Below are 20,215 nucleotides of genomic sequence, written 5' to 3'. Positions count from 1 at the left end.
TACAAAAAGTTTAAGAGGTGCACATATAATGCATATACAATGCTAATGACAGAGAAGAAAACAATTCAAAACCATTTTAAAACTCCTACCTATATCCAAAAAGCCAATGTAGCTAACATCATGGAAATCAACCAGGCCTGGAGGCACACATCTGAGTGAGAAAAACAAAATATCCATGCCTGCTTTCATCTCAATTGTTAAAATACGTCTAGAAAAGTCCAGACCTGACTAACTAGCGCTACTTTCTGAATGTGACAGACGAGGGAAAGTGGGAATCAGAAAATGTTAAGTGTTTCCTGGTGTGCACTTCCACACTGCTCTGGTAAGATGCATCCATGATAAAAACAAAAAGAGGGATGGAGCTAAGGCCTGCAAAGCCTGGCAACTGAGCTCAATTCCCCAGGATGCACAAAGTGGCACATGCATCTGGAGTTCGCTTGCAGCAGCTGGAAGCCCTAGCACTCCTATTCTGGCTGCCTCTCTTCTCTCTTGCTCTGCTTGTACATAAATAAATAAAAATAAAATATTCCAAAGTTTCTGTACCAGAGAAGAGCTACTGGTCCCATAGATTTTTTTCCCTTTTTTTGCGGGGGGCGGGGGAGGGATCATTCCGAGTTCCGGTCTCGCTCTAGCCCAGGCTGACCTGGAATTGACTATGAAGTCTCAGGCTGGCCTCGCACGCACAGCAATCCTACTTCTTTGCCTCCTGAATGCTGGGATTAAAGGCATGTGCCACCAAATCCACCCTCCTCTCTTTTTATTTCCTCATTTAAGCATTTTAACTCTCCAGAAGTTCCTCACGTCCACCAACACCTTGGAGGTTGAATCTGGTACTCCCCGGGAAAGGAGCTGCCAGAAGATTTCTTTATTCAACATTCTAATCTCCGGAAGTATGAAAATGCTTGCTTACCACATAGATATAAAAGAACATTTTTAAAAAGCACTATGTACTTCTGAGTGATCTCTAGGATTTCTTTCAAGTAAAAATATACAAGATGCAAAGCAGTAAGTCTAAATTTACTCTATGAGGGAAATATGAGTAAGTATACATATGCTACCAAAAACTAGTGAAAATTGTTCTACACAAGTAGACTTTACCAGCATCACCTCTTCTCAAAATTTTGCTTTGGGAAGTTATTTCAATATTTTACAAACTTACAAAATAATAAAAAATGTTACTCCTGGGCTGGAGAGATGGCTCAACAATTAAAGCATTTAATGCAAAGCCTAATGATCTGGGTTCGATTCCCAGAACCCACGTAAGCTAGATGCACAAGGTGGCACATGCATTTGGAGTTTGTTTGCAGGGTTAGAGGTCTTGGCATGACCATTCTCTCTCTTTGCTTCTTTCTCTCTCAAATAATGATAATAAATAAATAAAATAAAAATGTTACTGCCAGACATGGTGGTGCACACTTTTAATCCCAGCACTCAGGAGGCAAAGATAGAAGGATTACCACAAATTCAAGGCCACCATGAGACGACATAGTAAATTCCAAGTCAGCCTGAGCCAGAGCGAGACCCCACCTCGGAAAACCAAGGAATAAAAAAAGTTACTCCTAAAATTTAACATAAATAAATGGATCTACCTATATATGTGGATTAACTCAAAGAATATCTTATGATTTTAAAACAGAAATCTGAACATACATCCCTAGAATTCGTATTAATTGCCAAGAGCTCTTGATATTTTGATAATTATTTTCTATAATTTCAAAACAATAGTAAGCTGAGTATATATGTCCAAACACACGAAGGCAAATTGCTTAGTACTCTCAAGATTTCCAGTGGAAGAGAACAGACCCCTAAGATTAACTTTTTTTTGTTGTTTGTTTGTTTTCAAGGCAGGGTCTCACTCTAGCCCGGATTTGACATTCACTCTGTAGTCCCAGGCTGGCTTTGAACTCATGGCGATCCTTCTACCTTTGACTCCCAAGTGGTGGGATTAAAGGTGTGTGCCATCGTGCCCGGCTCTGAATCCACTTTTTCTTTTTTGACTTGTGTATGGGATTATAAGGAAGTTCTAAAGAAAGCTTCCAATGTTTTGCTTTTTCCCTATTTATTTGAGGAAAATAAAATCATTACCAGATGCCTTTTTCAAGTAGTGGAAGCTTCCTTCCTTTCTCAAACTTCAAACATATGTGTGGCACAGCTTACTAAGTATGATGCAAAGAATACTAGTCCTAAAGTCACCGTATCTTTTTTAAAAAATATTATCTGCTGGGCTGGGGAAATGGCTTAGTGGTTTAAAGCATTTGCCTGCGAAGCCTAAGAACCCTAGTTCGATTCCCCAGGAGCCACATAATCCAGATGCACAAGGAGGTGCTTGCGTCTGGAGTTTGTTTGCAGTGGCTGGAGGCCCTGGTGCACCCATTCTCTCTCTCTCTCTAACTGCTTCTTTCTCTCTCTCTCTCTCTCGAATAAATATTAAAAAAATTTTTTTTTACTTCACTATGTGGTCTCAGAGTGGCCTTGAACTGATGGCGATCCTCCTACTTCTGCCTCCCAAGCACTGGGAATAAGGGTGTGCCACCATGCACTTTCTGACAGATATGGGCAAAGGGTGACAGACAGGAACATGGAATCCCAGAGTAGAAGTAAATAACAATCCCCCACGCTGCAGAGGAGGGTGCTCACAGTCCCCTGACCTTCCAAATCTCTATATGCTCCCCCCTGAGATCTATCATCTCCCCAAGGAGGCCAGGCGACCTTGCGCGTCACTGAGCACGGTTTACCTGAGATCTCAGATGAGAGTCTGAGTATCTTTCCCCACACTTTTCCTTCTGGGCAGGAATGCCAACAGGCTCAGTCTGCAGGGATTAGTGAAGATGGCAGTGTTTGTTGTTCTTGGAGGAGTGTCACACAATACTGACTTCTGTATTCTTCTAACAGCCCTCTTCCTTTCTAATTCGTCTTTGACATAAGCAAGATCCTCAGACACACGCCTCACTGCACCCAGCCATCTCCACACTAACTTACACTCTTGCCCCTTGCGCGTTCCTCTCGGGGACTTCAATATTTGCTCTAAACTTTCAATCACTCTCAGAACATCCCCGCACTCATGTGATGGACCCCACCTAATCAAGTAAGGGTGCTCCCTCATCCCACTTAAAGAAAGAATAACCCCCCGAATTCCTCCTCCAAGGGGCACTTCACGGCAGACAGCCCAGGGTGAGTTGCGTATCTCATGATCCGCAGCAGGCCATGCACCACTGCCACAGCAAAAAGGCACAGCAGTGCACCCCGGGAGACAGAGGGGGGGGAGGGGAGAGGGAGGGGGAAGGGGTGCCAGGTCAGGCCTTCCCTGCAGACATGGCACCATCAAACTTTTCCTTAGGTCGGGTGTGGTGGCGCACGCCTTTAATCCCAGCACCCAAGTGGCAGAGGTAGGAGGATCACCGTGAGTTCGAGGCCACCCTGAGACTACATAGTGAATTCCAGGTCAGCCTGGGCTAGAGTGAGACCCTACCTCAAAAACACAAACCAAAACAAAAATAAAACTGTTCCTTAGTTGCAAATCCAGAACAAGGGCTATGCAACTGTATCGGCCAAATCCATCGTTAGTTTTGTCCATGTCCTTCTGAGGGTCAAGGTGGGAGGGGGAGGAAGGAAGAGTGCAAAACAGCAAAGGATGGAAGTGGGCAGGGAGACTGGTTCAGACTGTGTAACTCTTTAGCTCCTCAGCATTAACTTTGTTCTTCCAAGATCAAATGGCATTATACTGACTGTTGGTTATTGCCTATTGTCTAGTTTTCATCCTCATTCTGTATCGTTGGGCCAACAAGTATCTTCCAGACATATTAGTATTAAATATTGTACAGAAAATCCAGATACTCTTATGTGGTGCTCAAAAACAATCCAACTATAGGAAAAACCAGGGTCTGTCAATGCAAAGTTAGCAGAAAATGGTATTTTTCCACTAAATGAAGGAGGAGAATGGGAGGGGGAAATAAGTCGATTCTTAGAAACAAAATGTGTGCCTGGCCCCTCATCTGCAGACAACAGGCACGGCAGAAAGTCAATTATTCTCCATCTGAATTTTGCATCACTTTTACTATACTGTGACACAACACTCATCAACTAAGCAAAGTTCAGTTCAGAGGCAGAGAAAACTTTCTCCAAGTGATAAGAGCTACAAACCTGCCTTTTCTATTAATGTTTAACTGCCTTCAAGAACTACGAGGCTGAGCTCAACGGGCAGCACCTACCTGCAATCCCGGCACTCGGAAAGCTAAGGCAGAAGCTCAGTTCTAGGTCAGACTGGACTACGTACCAACCCTACCCCAAAAGAAGGGAAGAGTAAGAAACACAGAGGACAGACATAAAACCACAGGCCTGGGGTTGTAGCTCAGTGACAGACTATCTGCTTAGCACTGTATGAAGCCCTGGGCTCTGTCCTCAGCACTGGGGAAGAAAAGCATCACCATAAAAATAATTCCTGCCAGGCATGGTGGCGCACGCCTTCAGTCCCAGCACTCACTCACCCAGCAGGCAGAGGGAGGAGGGCTGTTGTGAGCTGAGGCCACCCTGAGACTCCATAGTGAATTCCAGGTCTGCCTGGGCTGCAGAAAACCAAAATAGCCGGGCGTGGTGGCGCACGCCTTTAATCCCAGCACTCGGGAGGCAGAGGTAGGAGGATCGCCATGAGTTCAAGGCCACCCTGAGACTACAGAGTTAATTCCAGGTCAGCCTGGACCAGAGTGAGACCCTACCTCGAAAAACCAAAAAAAAATAAAATTAAAAAAAAAACAAACCAAAATAATAATACTACCTATACTGTATTCCTGAACTAAATGTATCTCAATCTATTCTCATCTTTAAGATCCAAAGACTTAATTTATGTGTTACCATTCACTGTTTATTAAATGCAAACTAAATACAAAGGATCTTCATGTGCATAAATAATATAAACAACAATAAAGACTAAGGGGACTAAGCCAGGTGTGGTGGCACACGCCTTTAATCCCAGCACTGAGGAGGCAGAAGGAGGAGGATCACTGTGAGTTCAAGGCCACCCTGAGACAACATAGTTAATTCATGAATTCCAGGTCACCCTGGGCAGAGCATGACCCTCCCTCCAAAAAAAAAAAAAAAAGGAAGAAAAGAAAAATACAAACTCTTTTGAAAAGATTTAACTAGAGAAGGAATCTGCTTTTTAAGGTTATAAGTATTTTGTCTCTAAATTATGGCTATGTCCTGCACAGCTAGTATTGGTTTCAGAAACAGTAAAAATAAGTGCACAGAAACCTGGCCGTGGGAGAGCGCGCCTTTAATTCCAGTCCTTGGGAGGAAGAGATAGGAGGATCACTGTGAGTTTGAGGCCACCCTGAGAATACAGAGTTAAATCCAGGTCAGCCTGAGCTAGAGTGAGACCCTACCTCAAAAAAAAAAAGCATAAAGCAAATGGTCCCAGGAACCACTGCTGAGATGCAGCACATACGGAGGGTGTGATGACCATGAGAAGCCATTAAAAAGATGGACCATGGGAGCTGGGCGTGGTGACGCACACCTTTAAACCCAGCACTTGGGAGGCAGAGAGGTAGGAGGAATGCTGTGAGTTTGAGGCCACCCTGAGACTAGAGGAATTCCAGGTCAGCCTGAGCTAAAGTGAGACACTACCTCAAAAACAGAAAAAAAGATGGACCATGGGGAGACTGGAGAGATGGCTTAGTGGTTAAGGTGTTTACCTGCAAGACCAAAGGACTCACATAAGCCAGATGCCCAAGGTGGTACGCATCTGGAGTTCCTTTGCAGTGGCTGGAGGCCCTGGCGTACATATTCTCTCTTTCTCTCTTTCTCTGTCTCTCCCCCTTTCTCCCTCCCTCTTTTCCTCTCACAAATAAATCAATGAAAATAAAAATATTTTTTAAAAGATGGAACATGGTTTACATGGAGACCCAAAAATGTTTTGGATATGCCAGAACTATACAAGGGCTACCATTGAGCACTGCTGGCCTGGGATGGAAGTTTTTCCTGGATATTCAGCCCAACTAGAGGGACAAAATTTTTAAAAATCCAGAGACTGTCAGTCACTGGTCATGGTATCAGACTTAAACTACAAAAGTTTCATGGTGGTCTTGATGGTTACTGAATTTATATTGCTTCAGTCTCTCCTTGCTATGCCTTCTAACCATTAAAAATGTTTACTCTTGAGCCAGGGCTGGTGGCACATGCCTTTAACCCTAGCACACGGGAGGCAGAGGTAGCAGGATCACCATGATTTCAAGACCACCCTAAGACTGCATAGTGAACTCCAGATAAGCTAGACGAGAGTGAGACCCTACCTCAAAAAAAAACCAAAAGTTTATTCTGTGCCTTTATATGTTAAAAGAATGTAACTTGGGGTGGAGAGATGTCTTAGCAAAGTCAAAGGACCCAGGTTCAATTCCCCAGGACCCACATAAGCCAGATACACAAGGTTGCACATGTGTCTAGAGTTCGTTTGCAGTGGCTGAAGGCCCTAGTGTGCCCATTCTCTCTACCTGCCTCTTTCTCTCCCTATCTCTCAAGTAGATAAAATGAAATTTTAAAGAAATGATTTTAAAAAAACATATAAGACTTATTTTGATTTTACAAGACTCACAGCGAAGAGACTATCTTAAATCTCAGATAGAACTTGGGACTTTGGAACTATCAAGTTGGCAAAGACTGTGGAGACCTTTGAAATTGGACTGAGTACAATTTACAGTGTGAGATGATTACAAATCTATTGGCACCAGGGGCAGAATATGATGGCTTGAATGGATGGCCCCCAATATATTCAGGATTTTATTAAAGTTTGTAATTTAGATCTGCAGCCACCTGGCTGAAGGAGGTATCACTGAGCGGGCTCCACGGTCCAACCCTAAGGTGTAGTAATAGATGCGGAATTCCAGTCTAAAGACATACAAAGTGCTTAAGCTTAGCTCAGAGTTCCTAAATGTGCATGCGTGTACTGGTGCTATTGGTAGCTGATGGCTTTTCTCTCTGTGTTTGGCCCTGAAAAAGCAGGCCAGCTTCTTCTGTCATTATGAAACTTCCCCTCGATCTTCAATAAATCCCTTCCTCCATAACTGCCTGGACTAAAAGTTCATCTCCATGACCTAAAGCTGTCTATTACACTCGGTACCAAAGGAAGCAAGATGCACAAGGCGGCTGTAGTGGTTTGATTCAGGTGTGCCCCATAAACTTAGGTGTTCTGAATGCTACATTCCCGGTGGATGGAGATTGGGAATTAACGCCTCCTGGAGGGAGTGTATTGTTGGGGGCGGGCTTATGGGTGTTACAGCCAGCTTCCCCTTGCCAGTGTTTGGCACATTATCCTGTTGCTATTGTCCACCTTATGTTGGCCAGAGGGTGATGACCACCCTCTGCTTATGTCATCATTTTCCCTGCCATCATGGAGCTTCCCCTTGAGTCTGTAAGCCAAAAGAAACCCTTTTTCCCCACAAGCTGCTCTTGGTTGGGTGACTTTTACCAGCAATGAGGACCTGACGGGGACAGTGGCGCATGCTGGAGTTCATCTGCAGGGCTAGAAGCCCGGGCATGCCCAGTCTCTACCTGTTTCTCTCTCTTTTCTTTTCTTTCTTTCTTTCTGTATCTCTAATAAATAAATATACTTTTTTTCAGTGGAGATCCTAAGTGAAATATCTTATTAAATCAGAGGGCTGGTTCTCTGCTAGCTGCAAGATCTTGAACAAATCAATTAAAATGTTTACCTAGTTTCTTCAGCCATTAAATATTGACAATAATGTCTCAAAAAGTTTATGAAGTTAAATAAAATGGAAGTGCTGGACACATAGTAATTGTTCACAGGCAACTAAATCTGATTTTCTCAAGTGCTAAGATCTGGCCACCAGTAGCAGCCCAGGCAGCTCAATAGTCCATCGTCGTTACACCAGCACTTTTAATATCTTCCACCACTCTCTTTAGTCCACAGCAGTAGTTCTCATTCATTCCCTAAAAGCAACAAAAATGATGTGCTGTGTTCTTTCAATGGAGACAATACAAAACTGCAACGTCAAACACTATGCGAGCTACCTCTACGGTGGAAACTTGGCAAAAGTTACCTAGCTTCCCAGCAAGCCTCGGGGATCTCAGTTAAAAATAATGAGCTCACTGCCCTTTGCCCCGTCTTCTTTTTCTCTTTCTTTCAAATAAATTAACAAATAAAAATGTCTTCAAGGGCTGGAGAGATGGCCCTTAGTGGTTAAGGCATTTGCCTGCAAAGCCAAATGATCCCAGTTCAATTCTCCAGGACCCACGTTAGCCAGATGCACAAGGGGGCAAATGAATCTGGAGTTCCTTTGTAGTGACTGGAGGCCCTGGAGTGCCCATTCTCTTTATTTCTCTCTCTCTCTCAAATAAATAAATAAATATTTAAAATATATATTTTTTTATTTTTATTTATACGCATACACACACACACACAGACACACACGTACATACAGACATAAAATGAGCTCAGGGTGCACACCTTTAATCCCAGCACTTGGAAGGCGCAAGTGGGAGAATCGTGGTACGTTTAAGGCCACCTAAGACTACAGAGTGAATTCCAGGTCAGCCTTGGATAGAGACCCTACCTCAAACAAAACAAAACAAAATAAAAATAATAATGAGCTCTAGACTAATAGCAAAAGTGAAGAAGATATACAATTTCTAGAAGGCAGTAAAGTCAGACATTTTTCCTGATGCCAAGCATTTTTCTTTTTTCGGGGCACAGGAATATGCCCACTCACTCCCATCTGCTTCTGAGGAAGCTTTCCTTCTCCAGTGTAAAGGCATAAATATAACCCTATGGCATTTCCTCTACCCTGTCAGAGTGCACAGCTAGCCTTTGGCATTCTACAAACTGAGAAACTTCTACAACATACACACACATATATAAAATGAAATGTCTATTATAAAACACATGTGCATGGATGTTTTAAAGGTCTGAAAGGTCTCTCGGTAAGTTATCCCCAATGTTCAAGTGAATATAAACAGAACTAGGCCTTGTTCTTTAGTAAGTCCACTTAGTTCAAGAGCTTAGCAGCTGCGTGTGGTGCTGCACGCCCCTAATCCCAGCACTCCAGAGGCAGGGGCAGGAGGACCACAGTGAGTCTGATGCCACCCTGAGACTACATAGCCAGATGTACAAAGTGGTGCATGCATATGAAGTTCATTTGTAGCAGCTAGAGGTCCTGGTATGCCAATTCATATTCATTCTCTCGCTCTCTGCTTGTAAATAAATAAACTGGGGGCTGGAGGAATGGCTTAGCGGTTAAGGCATTTGCCTGCAAAGCCAACGGATCCTGGTTTGATTCTCCAGGACCCATGTAAGCCAAATGCACAAGGGGACACATGCCTCTGGAGTTTGTCTGCAGTGGCTGGAGGCCCTCGCTTGCCCATTCTCTCCCCCCCCCCCCAAATAAATCAAATAAATTTAAAAAATAAGTAAATAAAACTATTTCTAAAAATGAATGTAAGGGCTGGAGAGATGGCTTAAGCAATTAAGGCACTTGCCCACAAAGCCTAAGGACCCAAATCAATTACCCAGTACCCACGTAAGCCAGATGCATAAATTGGTCCATGCATCTGGAGTTCATTTGCACTGGCTAGAGCCCTAGCTCACCCATTCTCTCCACCACCACCCCCTCTCTGAAACAAATACAAAGAATATTATTTTATTTTATTTTTATTTTTTTTTTGGTTTTTCAAGGTAGGGTCGCCAAGAGTTCAAGGCCACCCTGAGACTACAGAGTGAATTCCAGGTCAGCCTGGGCTACAGTGAGACTCTACCTCAAAAACCAAAAGAAAAAAAAAAGGTGAAGGGCTTGGCAAGCATTTTCTACTCACAAAAAAAAAAAAAAACACAAATCTCTACCATGCCTAAGAATTCTATCTTAGGGCAGCCAAACGGCACAAATACCATGTGTTGTAGTCAGGTTTGCATTGCTGGTAGAAATCACCCAACCAAGAGCAGGTTGTGGAGAAAAAGAAAAAAGAGGTTTATTTTGGCTTACAGGCTCGAGGAGGAAGCTCCATGGTGGCAGGAAAAAAAGATGACATGAGGGCTGGAGAGATGGCTTAGCGGTTAAGCGCTTGCCTGTGAAGCCTAAGGACCCCGGTTCAAGGCTCGATTCCCCAGGACCCACATTAGCCAGATGCACCAGGGGGCGCACGCGTCTGGAGTTCGTTTGCAGTGGCTGGAAGCCCTGGCGCGCCCATTCTCTATCTGTCTCTCTCTCCCTCTCTCTCTGTCACTCTCAAATAAGTCAATAAAAATGAACAAAAAATATTAAAAAATAAAAAAGATGACATGAGCAGAGAGTGGACAACATGAACAGGAGAGGGTGCCAAATACTGGCAAGGGGACACTGGCTATAACACCCATAAGCCCGCCCCCAACAAGACACTCCCTCCAGGAAGTGTTGATTCCCAAATCTCCATCCGCTGGGAATCTAGCATCCAGAACACCTAAATTTATGGGGGACACCTGAATCAAACCACCACACCATGCTAACCTGTAAAAACCAATTTATTTCTCAGAATCATTTACAGCTATCATTTACAGCATTATTAAGCAACAGAATATAGTTACTAATATTTTTCCTCCTCTCTGGGAAAGCTCATATTTGATACACTAGTATCTGCTAGTTTCTTCGACAAACCTTAAAGACCCACAGTTTTCAAGACTCATAATTAAAACTATAATTACAGATCTAAGTACATTCAGTATAAAAGGCTCTGTCCATATTTAGGTCTCATCTGTTTATTTAATGTCTACTTCTAAACAATAAACTACTTGGTGAAAAGAAACTGTTCTAAATTGCTCTTCTATCTGTATCTACTCCGAATAAAATCCTTGAAACCTGGAGATTATTGCGGTAGCTGCACATGTTCAATGTTTCAAAGGCACCAAGATTATTTGGAGCAACCTAGCAGCTGGATTCTTTCATTCACGCAGCCATCCATCCAAAGAGTTCAAGCCACTGAATGAATGAATGGTAAGTATATAGTACATCTGCTTCTCTTTCCCTCTGCTCTCCCTTAAAAATTAACTTCTCGGGCTGGAGAGATGGCTTAGTGGTTAAACGCTTGCCTGTGAAGCCTAAGGACACCGGTTCAAGGCTCAATTCCCCAGTAGCCACATAAGCCAGATGCACAGGGGGTGACATGCATCTGGAGTTCGTTTGCAGTGGCTGGAGGCCCTGGCACGCCCATTCTCTCTATATATATATGTATCTGCCTCATTCTGTCACTCTCAAATAAACAAACAAACAGTATGTCCTTTAAAAAAATATTTAAAAAAATAACTTCTCAACCAGGGCCCCTCATGAGAAGGAAGTCTTTTGTAGGATTTAAATCTAATTCTAACATTGTGTTGGTCAAGTTCAGCCCGAGACTTGGCTCGCCTCTTCCTGAAACAGCCCCTAGCCCAGAGACTGACTGATCAGCTGAACTGTCCATCTGTCTCACCTGAGCCGGAAGGTAGTGCCACCAGCGTAGGTTATAAATCGCGTATGTGGAGGGAAGGACAAGCTCCCTGGCTGCCTGGCGACTCGTGAGCCTCCAGCTTCTGGAGAGTCTCCCCCATCTCAGCCCAGCAGGGCAACATGAGGGGAGAAGCCCGTAACCCCTACGGTTCACGCAGGCTCTTTACACACCTCCTGCTCTCCACGTGGCAGGAGCTCTTTCATTCTTGTTTTCTGTCCTCTCCATGGTTTTTACCAGGCCCACCAGGCTGTCCCGCCACATGGGTGTATTCATTCTACTTCCCTTAATAAATATAATAAGCCTTCTCAGTTTGGTTTGCCCAGTTCTCTGGTTAAATGCAAATGAAAACACAGGGTTTAGGGTTCAAGGACTTTCTTGAAACCCTAACATCCCATTTCCAAAGGTCCCAAGTTCAATTTCCCAGGACCCACGTAAGCGAGATGAACAAGGTGGTGCGTGTGTCTGGAGTTCAGTTGCAGCAGCTGGAGACCCTGGCACATCCACTCTGTATCTGCCTCCTTCTCTCTGTCCCTCAAATAAATAACATTTTTTTAAAAAGTAGGCTATAAACATTTAGTACTAAAAAAGTTATTAATTTTTATACTGACACGTTGAAATACTTTAAATATGCAATCTATAAGTAGGGGCTGGAGAGAAGGCTTAGAGGTTAAGGCGTTTGCCTAAAAAGCCAAAGGATGCGGTTCATTCTCCAGGACTCACGTAAGCCGGATGCACAAGGTGGCACATATACCTGGAGTTCGTTTACAGTGGCTGGAGGCCCTGGGGCACCCATTCTCTCTCTCTGCCTCTTTCTCTCAAATTAATAAGTAAATAAAATATACCTTAAAAATCTGTAAGTATATATAATTTTTATTTCCCCTGTTTGTTTGTTTTTAATTTTATGTGATCCATAATTCATTTTGTTTTTCCAAGGTTGGTCTCACTCCAGCCCAAGTTGACCTGGAACTCATTCTGTAGTTCCCGGCTGGCCTGAAGCTCATGGTAATCCTCCTACATCGAGATGGTGCACAGACATCTTAAACTGCCTTACACTCGTGGACTGCACAATTTTAAATGGTATAGTTGCCGGGCATGGTGGCACTGGGAAGGCAAAGGTAGGACTTGCAGTGAGTTTGATGCCAGCCAGAGATTTCATAGTAAATTCCAGGTCAGCCTGGGCTAGAGCAAAACCCTACCTCAAAATAACCAAAGACAGGGCTAGAGAGATGACTTAGTGGTTAAGGCCCTTGCCTGTCAAGCTAAGGACCCAGGTTCAGTTCCCCAGGACCCACGTAAAGCCAGATGCACAGTGGCTGGAGGCACTGGTATGACCAGTCTCTTTCTGTAACAAATATTTTTAAAAACTAAAAAAAAAAAAAAAGATAAAACATGCAATCTCAAATATAAAAATGTAAACTCCTTAATATCGATATTTTTAGACTTCTAATATTGCTTCATGTGAGCCTGGTATTTAGTTGATCATAAAATGATATAATGTCTAGATTTGGAAAAGGTAAGGTACCCATCATAAAATGCTTAATAGTGCTGCTTTGCTAAGTATCCCTATGGGGCAAACACAGAACCATTAACGACCCAAGTGCAGTGGCCCACACTTCTCTAATCCCAGTATTCAGAGGCTGTGGCAGGAGAACTGCAAGTCTGAGGCCAGCCTGGACTATACAGCAACGGTGAAGAAATAAAAAAGCAAAAATAATAAAAACAAAGCACTTTTCCAGGTAAATTTACCACACAGGGCTTGGGCAGGATTGGCCAACATCAAAGATAATTAATATTAGATAAAATCTATTCCATGACACAGAAAGATGAAATCCAAGCAAGAGGAGAGAAGGGCAAGGAATGAAGCCAGAGGACGACAGGAAAGAAGAAAAAAGAGGGGTGAAGCAAAGAAAAGTCTGTTAAAACAATACATTTGTGAGGGAAATGTGAGGTTGCATCATTGCAAGAAGTACAAGAAAAAGAAAACTGTAACAGTAAAAGTCCAGAAAACAGTTTTAAACAAAGAAAATGTGACTATTACCTTAGAAAGAGTGTCATAGTTTCTCAAAATGTTAATTATAGATTTATCGAATGATCTAGCAATTTCACTTCTAAGTACATATACAGAAGATCTGAATAACATATGTTCACACCAAAACTTGTTCACGGAGGTAAAAAGCAGTAACTAGTTGTACTTGCAAAAAGCTGAAACCATCCAAATGCCAATCAACTGCTGCACAAGTTGTGGTATTTCCACACAATGAAATATTCAAGAATAAGCCGGGCGTGGTGGAGCATGTCTTTAACCCCAGCACTTAGGAGGCAGAGGCAAAGGCAGAGGCAGGAGGATTGCCATGAGTTCAAGGGCACTCTAAGACTACATAGTGAATTACAGGTGTGCCTGAGCTAGAACAAAATCCTACCTAGAAAAACCACGATAAATAAATAAAAATTAAAAAGGCTGAAAAACAACATCACATCAGATTACAAATGTTACCAAAAAGCCATTATCTGGTTGTTGAATCTTTGAGTCTCTTTGAAGTTCTTCCCAGGGTCTGTGTCTCACAGTCACTTGACAGCATTCTCAAAGTGCAGACAATTCCTCTAACTCCTAAGTGTTTTCACAGCTCTAGCCAGGTGGGGGGGGGACCAAGGCCCTGGTTTTCAATCTCACACATGAAGCGACCTTGTTGATACTAACATAGGGGAAAAAAAAAAATCAAGAAATAGTTAATTTACTTGGTGGGGTAGAGGTGCATTGTGGAGGTCAGAGGACAACTTTGGAGTCAGAGTCTTCCACTCTGAGGCAGGGTCTCTGTTTCACTGCTCCATTCTGGAGCTTCTAGGAAATTCTGTCTCTGCCTCCCTTCTCACCATAGGTGCACTGAGATTACAGAAGCCCACTAGAGTTTCTGATGTTACATGCAGTCCAGGGATCTGATCAAGTACTCAAAAGCTGTGCATTAAGGTGCTGGCCTATGAAGCCCAAGGACCCATGTTCGATTCTCAGTACCCACGTAAGCCAGATGCACAGAGGGGCACATGAGTCTGGAGTTTGTTTGCAATGGCACGCCCATTCTCTCTCTGCCTCACTCTCTCTCTCAAAATGAATAAAAATAAAAAAATATTTGGGGCTGGAGGGATGGCTTAGCGGTTAAGGCATTTGCGTACAAAGCCAAAGGATCCTGGTTTGATTCCCCAGGACCCACATAAGCCCGATGCACAAGGGGGTGCACGCGTCTGGAGTTCGCCTGCAGTGGCTGAAGGACCTGGGGCACCCATTCTCTCTCTCTCTCTCTCTCCCTCAAATAAATAAATAAATAATACATGTTTAAAAAAATAAAAGTATTTTTAAGAAGTTCTGCAGCAAGCCCTGTATATACAAAGCCATCTCCCCAGCCTTAGCTACTTTCTTTTTTTTTGTTTGTTTTTTTGAGGTAGGGTCCCACTCAGGTCCAGGCTGACCTGGAGTTCACTATGTAGTCTCAGGGTGGCCTTGAACTCACAGTGATTCTTCTACCTCTGTCTCCCCGGTGCTGGGATTAAAGGCATGTGCCACCATGTCCAGCTCCTAATAACCGAATTTTGACCTGTCACAAGATTATACTTCCCTGGTGACTCAGAAGGCATCATGGTGCTAGAAGGAAGTGACAGGAGTGCTCAGCACTGCAATATCTCTATCACACCTTCCAAGGCTCAGGGACTAATGCAGAAGAGGTGGCAGAAAGAATGTAAGAGCCAAAGGAAGGGTAGGACTCCTTACAACGTGCTCCTCCCAGACACAAAATGGCCTGGATATCCATGACCTCACAGTGGCTGACACTACCTACACAAGACCATCATCATAGGAGGAAAAGATCATGACATCAAAATAAAAGACACTGATTGAGAGGGGGAGGGGATATAATGGAACTTCAAAGAGGAAAGTGGGTGGAGGGAGGACAATGCCATGGGATATTTTTTATAATCATGGAAGTTGTTGATAAAAAAAAAATTTTTTTGAAAAAATAAAAATAAAAAAGATTATACTTCCCTGGAAACTAGAAAGACTCCAAGCTGTTCCCTGATCTTTGGTTTTAACACAGTACCATTTAATGCTACAGGTGACTATACATGCAACTACCTCTGTTGTCTCTGTACTACTAAAATTTTTGATCAAAAAAAAAAAATTTTTATATGAGGTAACAGCTTAAGTAGCTGTCACTGGCTTATCTGCCTCTTCCCAATCCTTAGTTTAAAGCACTTTAATTTAAAAAATATTTGAAACACACTGGTTTAATCTTGAAAAGTACTTTAACAAAAAAAAGAACGAAAGAAAAACAGGGACTGGAGAAATGGCTTAGCAGTTAAGGCAATCACCTGCAAAGCCTAACAACCCAAGTTCAACCCCCACAACCTGAGTTTGATTCTCCAGTACCTATACAAAGCAAAAAACTCATTATTATTATTATTATTAGGGGCTGGAGAAATTAAAGCTCAGGGGTTCAAGGCACTTGCTTGCAAAGCCTATTCACCAGGTTCAATTCCCTAGTACCTGTGTAAAGACAGATACCTAAGAAGGCACATGCATCTGGAGTTCATTTGCCCATTTCCTCTCTCATTCTCTCTCTACACCTCTCTCTGCTTGCAAATAAATACATTTTGTTTGCTTCCCCACCCCCCAAGTAGGGTTTCAAACTAGCCCAGGCTGACCTGGAACTCACTATGTGGTCTCAGGAGACTGCTTCCTGAGTGCTGGGATTAAAGATGTGCACCACCACACCCGGCATATAAACAATTTTTAAAATAAACTTTTTTTTAATAAAAAAAGTTTAAGGCAAAAATAAAAGATTTAAAAACAAGTATTATTAGCCGGGATGGTGGTGCGAGCCTTTATTCCCAGCACTTGGGAGGCAGAGGTCAGAGGATCACTGTGAGTTCAAGACCAGCCTGCAACTACATAGTAAATTTCAGGTCAGCCTGTGCTAGAGTGATACCCTACATCGAAAAGCCAAAAATAAATAAATAAATAAAATGTACAGGGCTGGAGAGATGGCTTAGCAGTTAGTGTTTGCTGGCAAAGCCTAAGGACCCAGGTTCAATTCCCTAGTACCCACATAAGCCAGGTGCACAAGACTGCACTTGTGTCTGAAGTTTGTTTGCAGTGGCTAGAGGCCCTGGCATGGCTATTCTCTCTCTTTCTCAAATAAATTAATAATAAATTAAATAAATAGAAGTAAAGTCTTTAAACAAAATAAAAATAAAAGTGAAAAATCCTTTACATATAAAACCCTGTAGTTTACTCTTCCTAAATATAAATCAGACATTTTTGGATGCAGAAAAATTAGAAACTAAAATTAACAGACTGGAAAGTTAAATATCTTTGCCAGTAACTAATCACTGTCTGCTGAATTTCACGAAAATCTAGTGTACATAACTTTTAGAAAGTGAACTCATTTACCCTCTCACCTCAGCACTTTCTCAACTTTCCCATTACAATGAACAACGAAACTCAGCGGTCAAGTCCTCCAGACCAATAACCTCAGAATTTATTTTTAACTCCTGACTCTACAAATATTCCCTTTCAGTCCAATCCAAAGTCCTGCCAGTTCTTCACTCAGACTATCTTCAAATCTGTTCCTTTCCTTCCATTTTCACATTTTACTCAATTTCTTCATGATTCACATCAAGGTCTACAATCTCCCAAAAGGGTTCTAACTGTCTCTCCACTGAAACCCATCCACTATCCAAAAAATCTTCAAATTATTCAGCAATCTACCATGAATGCAAGATCTCTGTTGGATCCCAAACAAACTTTTACAGGCCTCCCATGCTCTCTAGCCGCTAGGCTCCAAATTCTCTCTCTTCTTTTCCTATTTTCAGATTCTATATTCTGATTTGACAACTTGCGGTCTCTGCTACCAAACTGAGCATCTCCTGCTCCTCCAATCCTTTCCTTGCATCTAGAACACTTCATGTTTCCCCATCAGTTCAGGTTACAGTCTCCCTTAGCACCAGTTTGAAAACACATCTTCTCTCTGCAGAGCTCTTTCTTCTCATCTTTCTTTCTCACCACCCTTTAATTCTCTGTCCCTTTGAATGACTGATTCAAAATCGTGCAGTTTATGCTGCTATTGCCTTCATATATTTTCCTGGTAGCCTGTCTTTTACCACTAAAGCTTCTGGGGACAAGGACTGCAATTCCTCACGTCTTGGAAAGCCAGCACCACAATAAAAGCTTAATGGCTCCCCTCTCTTCTACACGTCTTTAAGGTCAGTTTTCAAAAACACACAATTAGCCTACCTCCGGCTTTTAATTGTTACGTTGACCTACATGGTAATACAGAATTAAACATCTTAACTAACATGTCGTTTTCAAAGAAAATCCTGTAAACACAACGAAAAGCCCCAAAATGTAGTGTTATATTCTAGCACTGCAAATCTCGAAAAGAAATCTAATATATGAATTGCCTAAACTTGACTTGTTTTTGTTTAAGCTATTTGACCTAAATGTAAAACATACAAATACTAAAGTAACCACATAAGGTTCTTAAGTAGTTATTGTAAGATCTGCTTCATCATAGCTGAAAATTACCCCAGAATTTTGTAAAAGTTCCTTTCAATTGACCCCATGAAGTGCTTAGAAAGCACGATTCTTCCGGAAAGATGCATAATCATCTTCCCTCTTCACATATCCCTGAGTTCTCTACTAGCTAGTCAGGGAGGGTGGGGGGGGGGATTTAACTTTGAAAAACATCTGCCATTCAGCTATTACCTTGGACAGTCTTGTTTCAGGACAGCTGCAAAAGCCACATGAACTGAAATTTTTAGTGCAATTAAAAGTAATCATTTTATGTTGCTTAATTAACTTTACATGACATCAAATACATTTTAACTGTTTTTAAAAAAATCTTTCTTCCACTCTCTCAGTTCCTTCAGCAACAAAGTAGTTTTTCTTTGCCTTCATGCTTTCTCAGAAAGAAAACAAAATAGATACTTTTGCCAAATTCTGGAAGTATGTTTAAATAAGCTGTCATTAAATTCCATATAAGCATCTCCACAAATAGATACATTGAAACACTGGATACTCAGTATACCAAACACTTGAAGTACACAGACTTTTCAGCAAAAATCTAGGGCAAGAGACACTGACAGCCCTAAACACAGCACAGCAAGTCTTAATACAACCTTCCAAATACAACTATTATTTCCGCAGACCACAGACGTCTGCAAAAGCTATGAAAGGGCTAAATGTATATAGTCTTATAACTAAATCCAGTCTTAGATAAATGCGACAGATAATGACAGCATTTTACATAGTCCTAAAAATAAAAAGAATCCCTTGTACTCCAAAAATTTTAACAAGTCATGAATGCAGTAACACCTCAAAATTAAACGAGAGTGATTAACATTTGACTTAGTATTTGGCACTATGGCAAGACAATCTCAAGCAAAACTTGGACCTACTTCCAAGTTACCTTCTGATTAAACAAATTATATGGTGGCAAATCAGGGACGTCAAAAGAGGAAGGTTGAGGGATGTGCCACATTAAGCCACTTAAGCAACTGAAGACAATGCACTCTGAGGTACAACTGCTACAGATTTATCAAGCGTCCACCATCAGCTCTTACTAAAGAGAGGGATGGAGGGAGGGAGGGAGGGATGCTTGCCTGCCTCCAAACGTGAATACAGTGATCTACTCAGTTCATCCTCAGATTAAGAAATACTTTCTATAGTCACAGACAAAAAGAAAAAGAAAAAAACGTTAAGGAGGTTGGGGCATTTAAATAGACTGTGAAGACAAAACTATAACCTCCTTCATTCCAGGAGACATCCGCTCTGCAATGTACATCACGGTTTATTAATCGAGAACTGTCCTCTTAATTCACAAGGATGGACAAGTCAACACTCCCGTGGCTATTTTAACCTGGAAGCACTCGAGAGCGCTTCATGAAGCTCACTGCCGACGGCCTTACGAGTGTAAAAGTTGTTTCACGCCAAAGCAGCCAAATAAAAATCATATTCTCTCAACTCAAGGTTAATGAGACTGGGGGAGGGGCATGGGCATGGGAGGAGAAAAGGGAGCCAAACCTCATCGTTGCCTCAAGACAGGTTTTGCCCTTTTCCATTACCTCCGACTGCGCTACGAAAAGGTCTGCAGGCTTTTAGAGCCTGGCATTTCCAGGTTTCTCATTTTAAGGCCGAGGTGCGGAGGAAGGGTGTAAAATAAAAATCGATACTCACTGCTAACTTTCATGCTGCCAAAAGCTGACGGCTGCTGCACCGGCTTGCAGCTCTCCGCAAAGGAGGTGGTTCTGGGCCGCCCTGACATGATCAACTCTTCCCGGAATCACCTTCCTTCCTCCTTTTTCTTCCTTTTGTTTTATGAGGGTGCTAGGTGAATGATAAATGCAGCATTAAGTTCTCCCACGAGGAAAAATGAAAAAAAAAAAAAAAAGACTTCGTCTTCTTGGCTTTTCACTCCTTTTGTGCAGCTATTTAGAAACAAACGAGCGATGTATTTCTCCTTGAAGACAGCTCGGTACGGCTGTTCAGCATATAGATGATTCGGAGTCGTTGGGGGCAGAAGAGAAGAAGAAAAATAAAAAAAAAAAATCACCTCCCTTTCCTAGGAGGTGAGGAAAAGGGTGGAGTGGAATCCTTAAAAATATATATAATATATATATAATATATATATATATATCACGTGAACGAGGGCAAATACTTGATTGAAAATAAGTACTCTGGATATTATATTTTCCTCGGGGATTTTTTTTGTTG

At 42.2% G+C, this 20,215-nt stretch overlaps 1 protein-coding gene across 3 annotated transcripts in view; it reads right to left on the bottom strand.

The window, feature by feature from the left end:
• The window catches only part of Gsk3b (glycogen synthase kinase 3 beta), a 191,082-nt gene extending 171,069 nt beyond the window's left edge, over window positions 1-20,013 (bottom strand). For all 3 annotated transcript variants that reach the window (XM_045146943.1, XM_004666845.2, XM_045146941.1), the window contains exon 1: window positions 19,679-20,013. In XM_045146943.1, coding sequence (XP_045002878.1) covers window positions 19,679-19,766 — 88 coding nt within the window. In that variant the 5' untranslated portion in view covers window positions 19,767-20,013. The remainder of the gene's footprint in view (window positions 1-19,678) is intronic.
• Between the last annotated feature and the right edge of the window lie 202 nt (window positions 20,014-20,215).

This window comes from Jaculus jaculus, chromosome 4, assembly GCF_020740685.1.
Source record: "Jaculus jaculus isolate mJacJac1 chromosome 4, mJacJac1.mat.Y.cur, whole genome shotgun sequence".
NCBI classification, from domain to species: domain Eukaryota; kingdom Metazoa; phylum Chordata; class Mammalia; order Rodentia; family Dipodidae; genus Jaculus; species Jaculus jaculus.
This window is presented reverse-complemented; position numbering and strand designations above follow the sequence as displayed.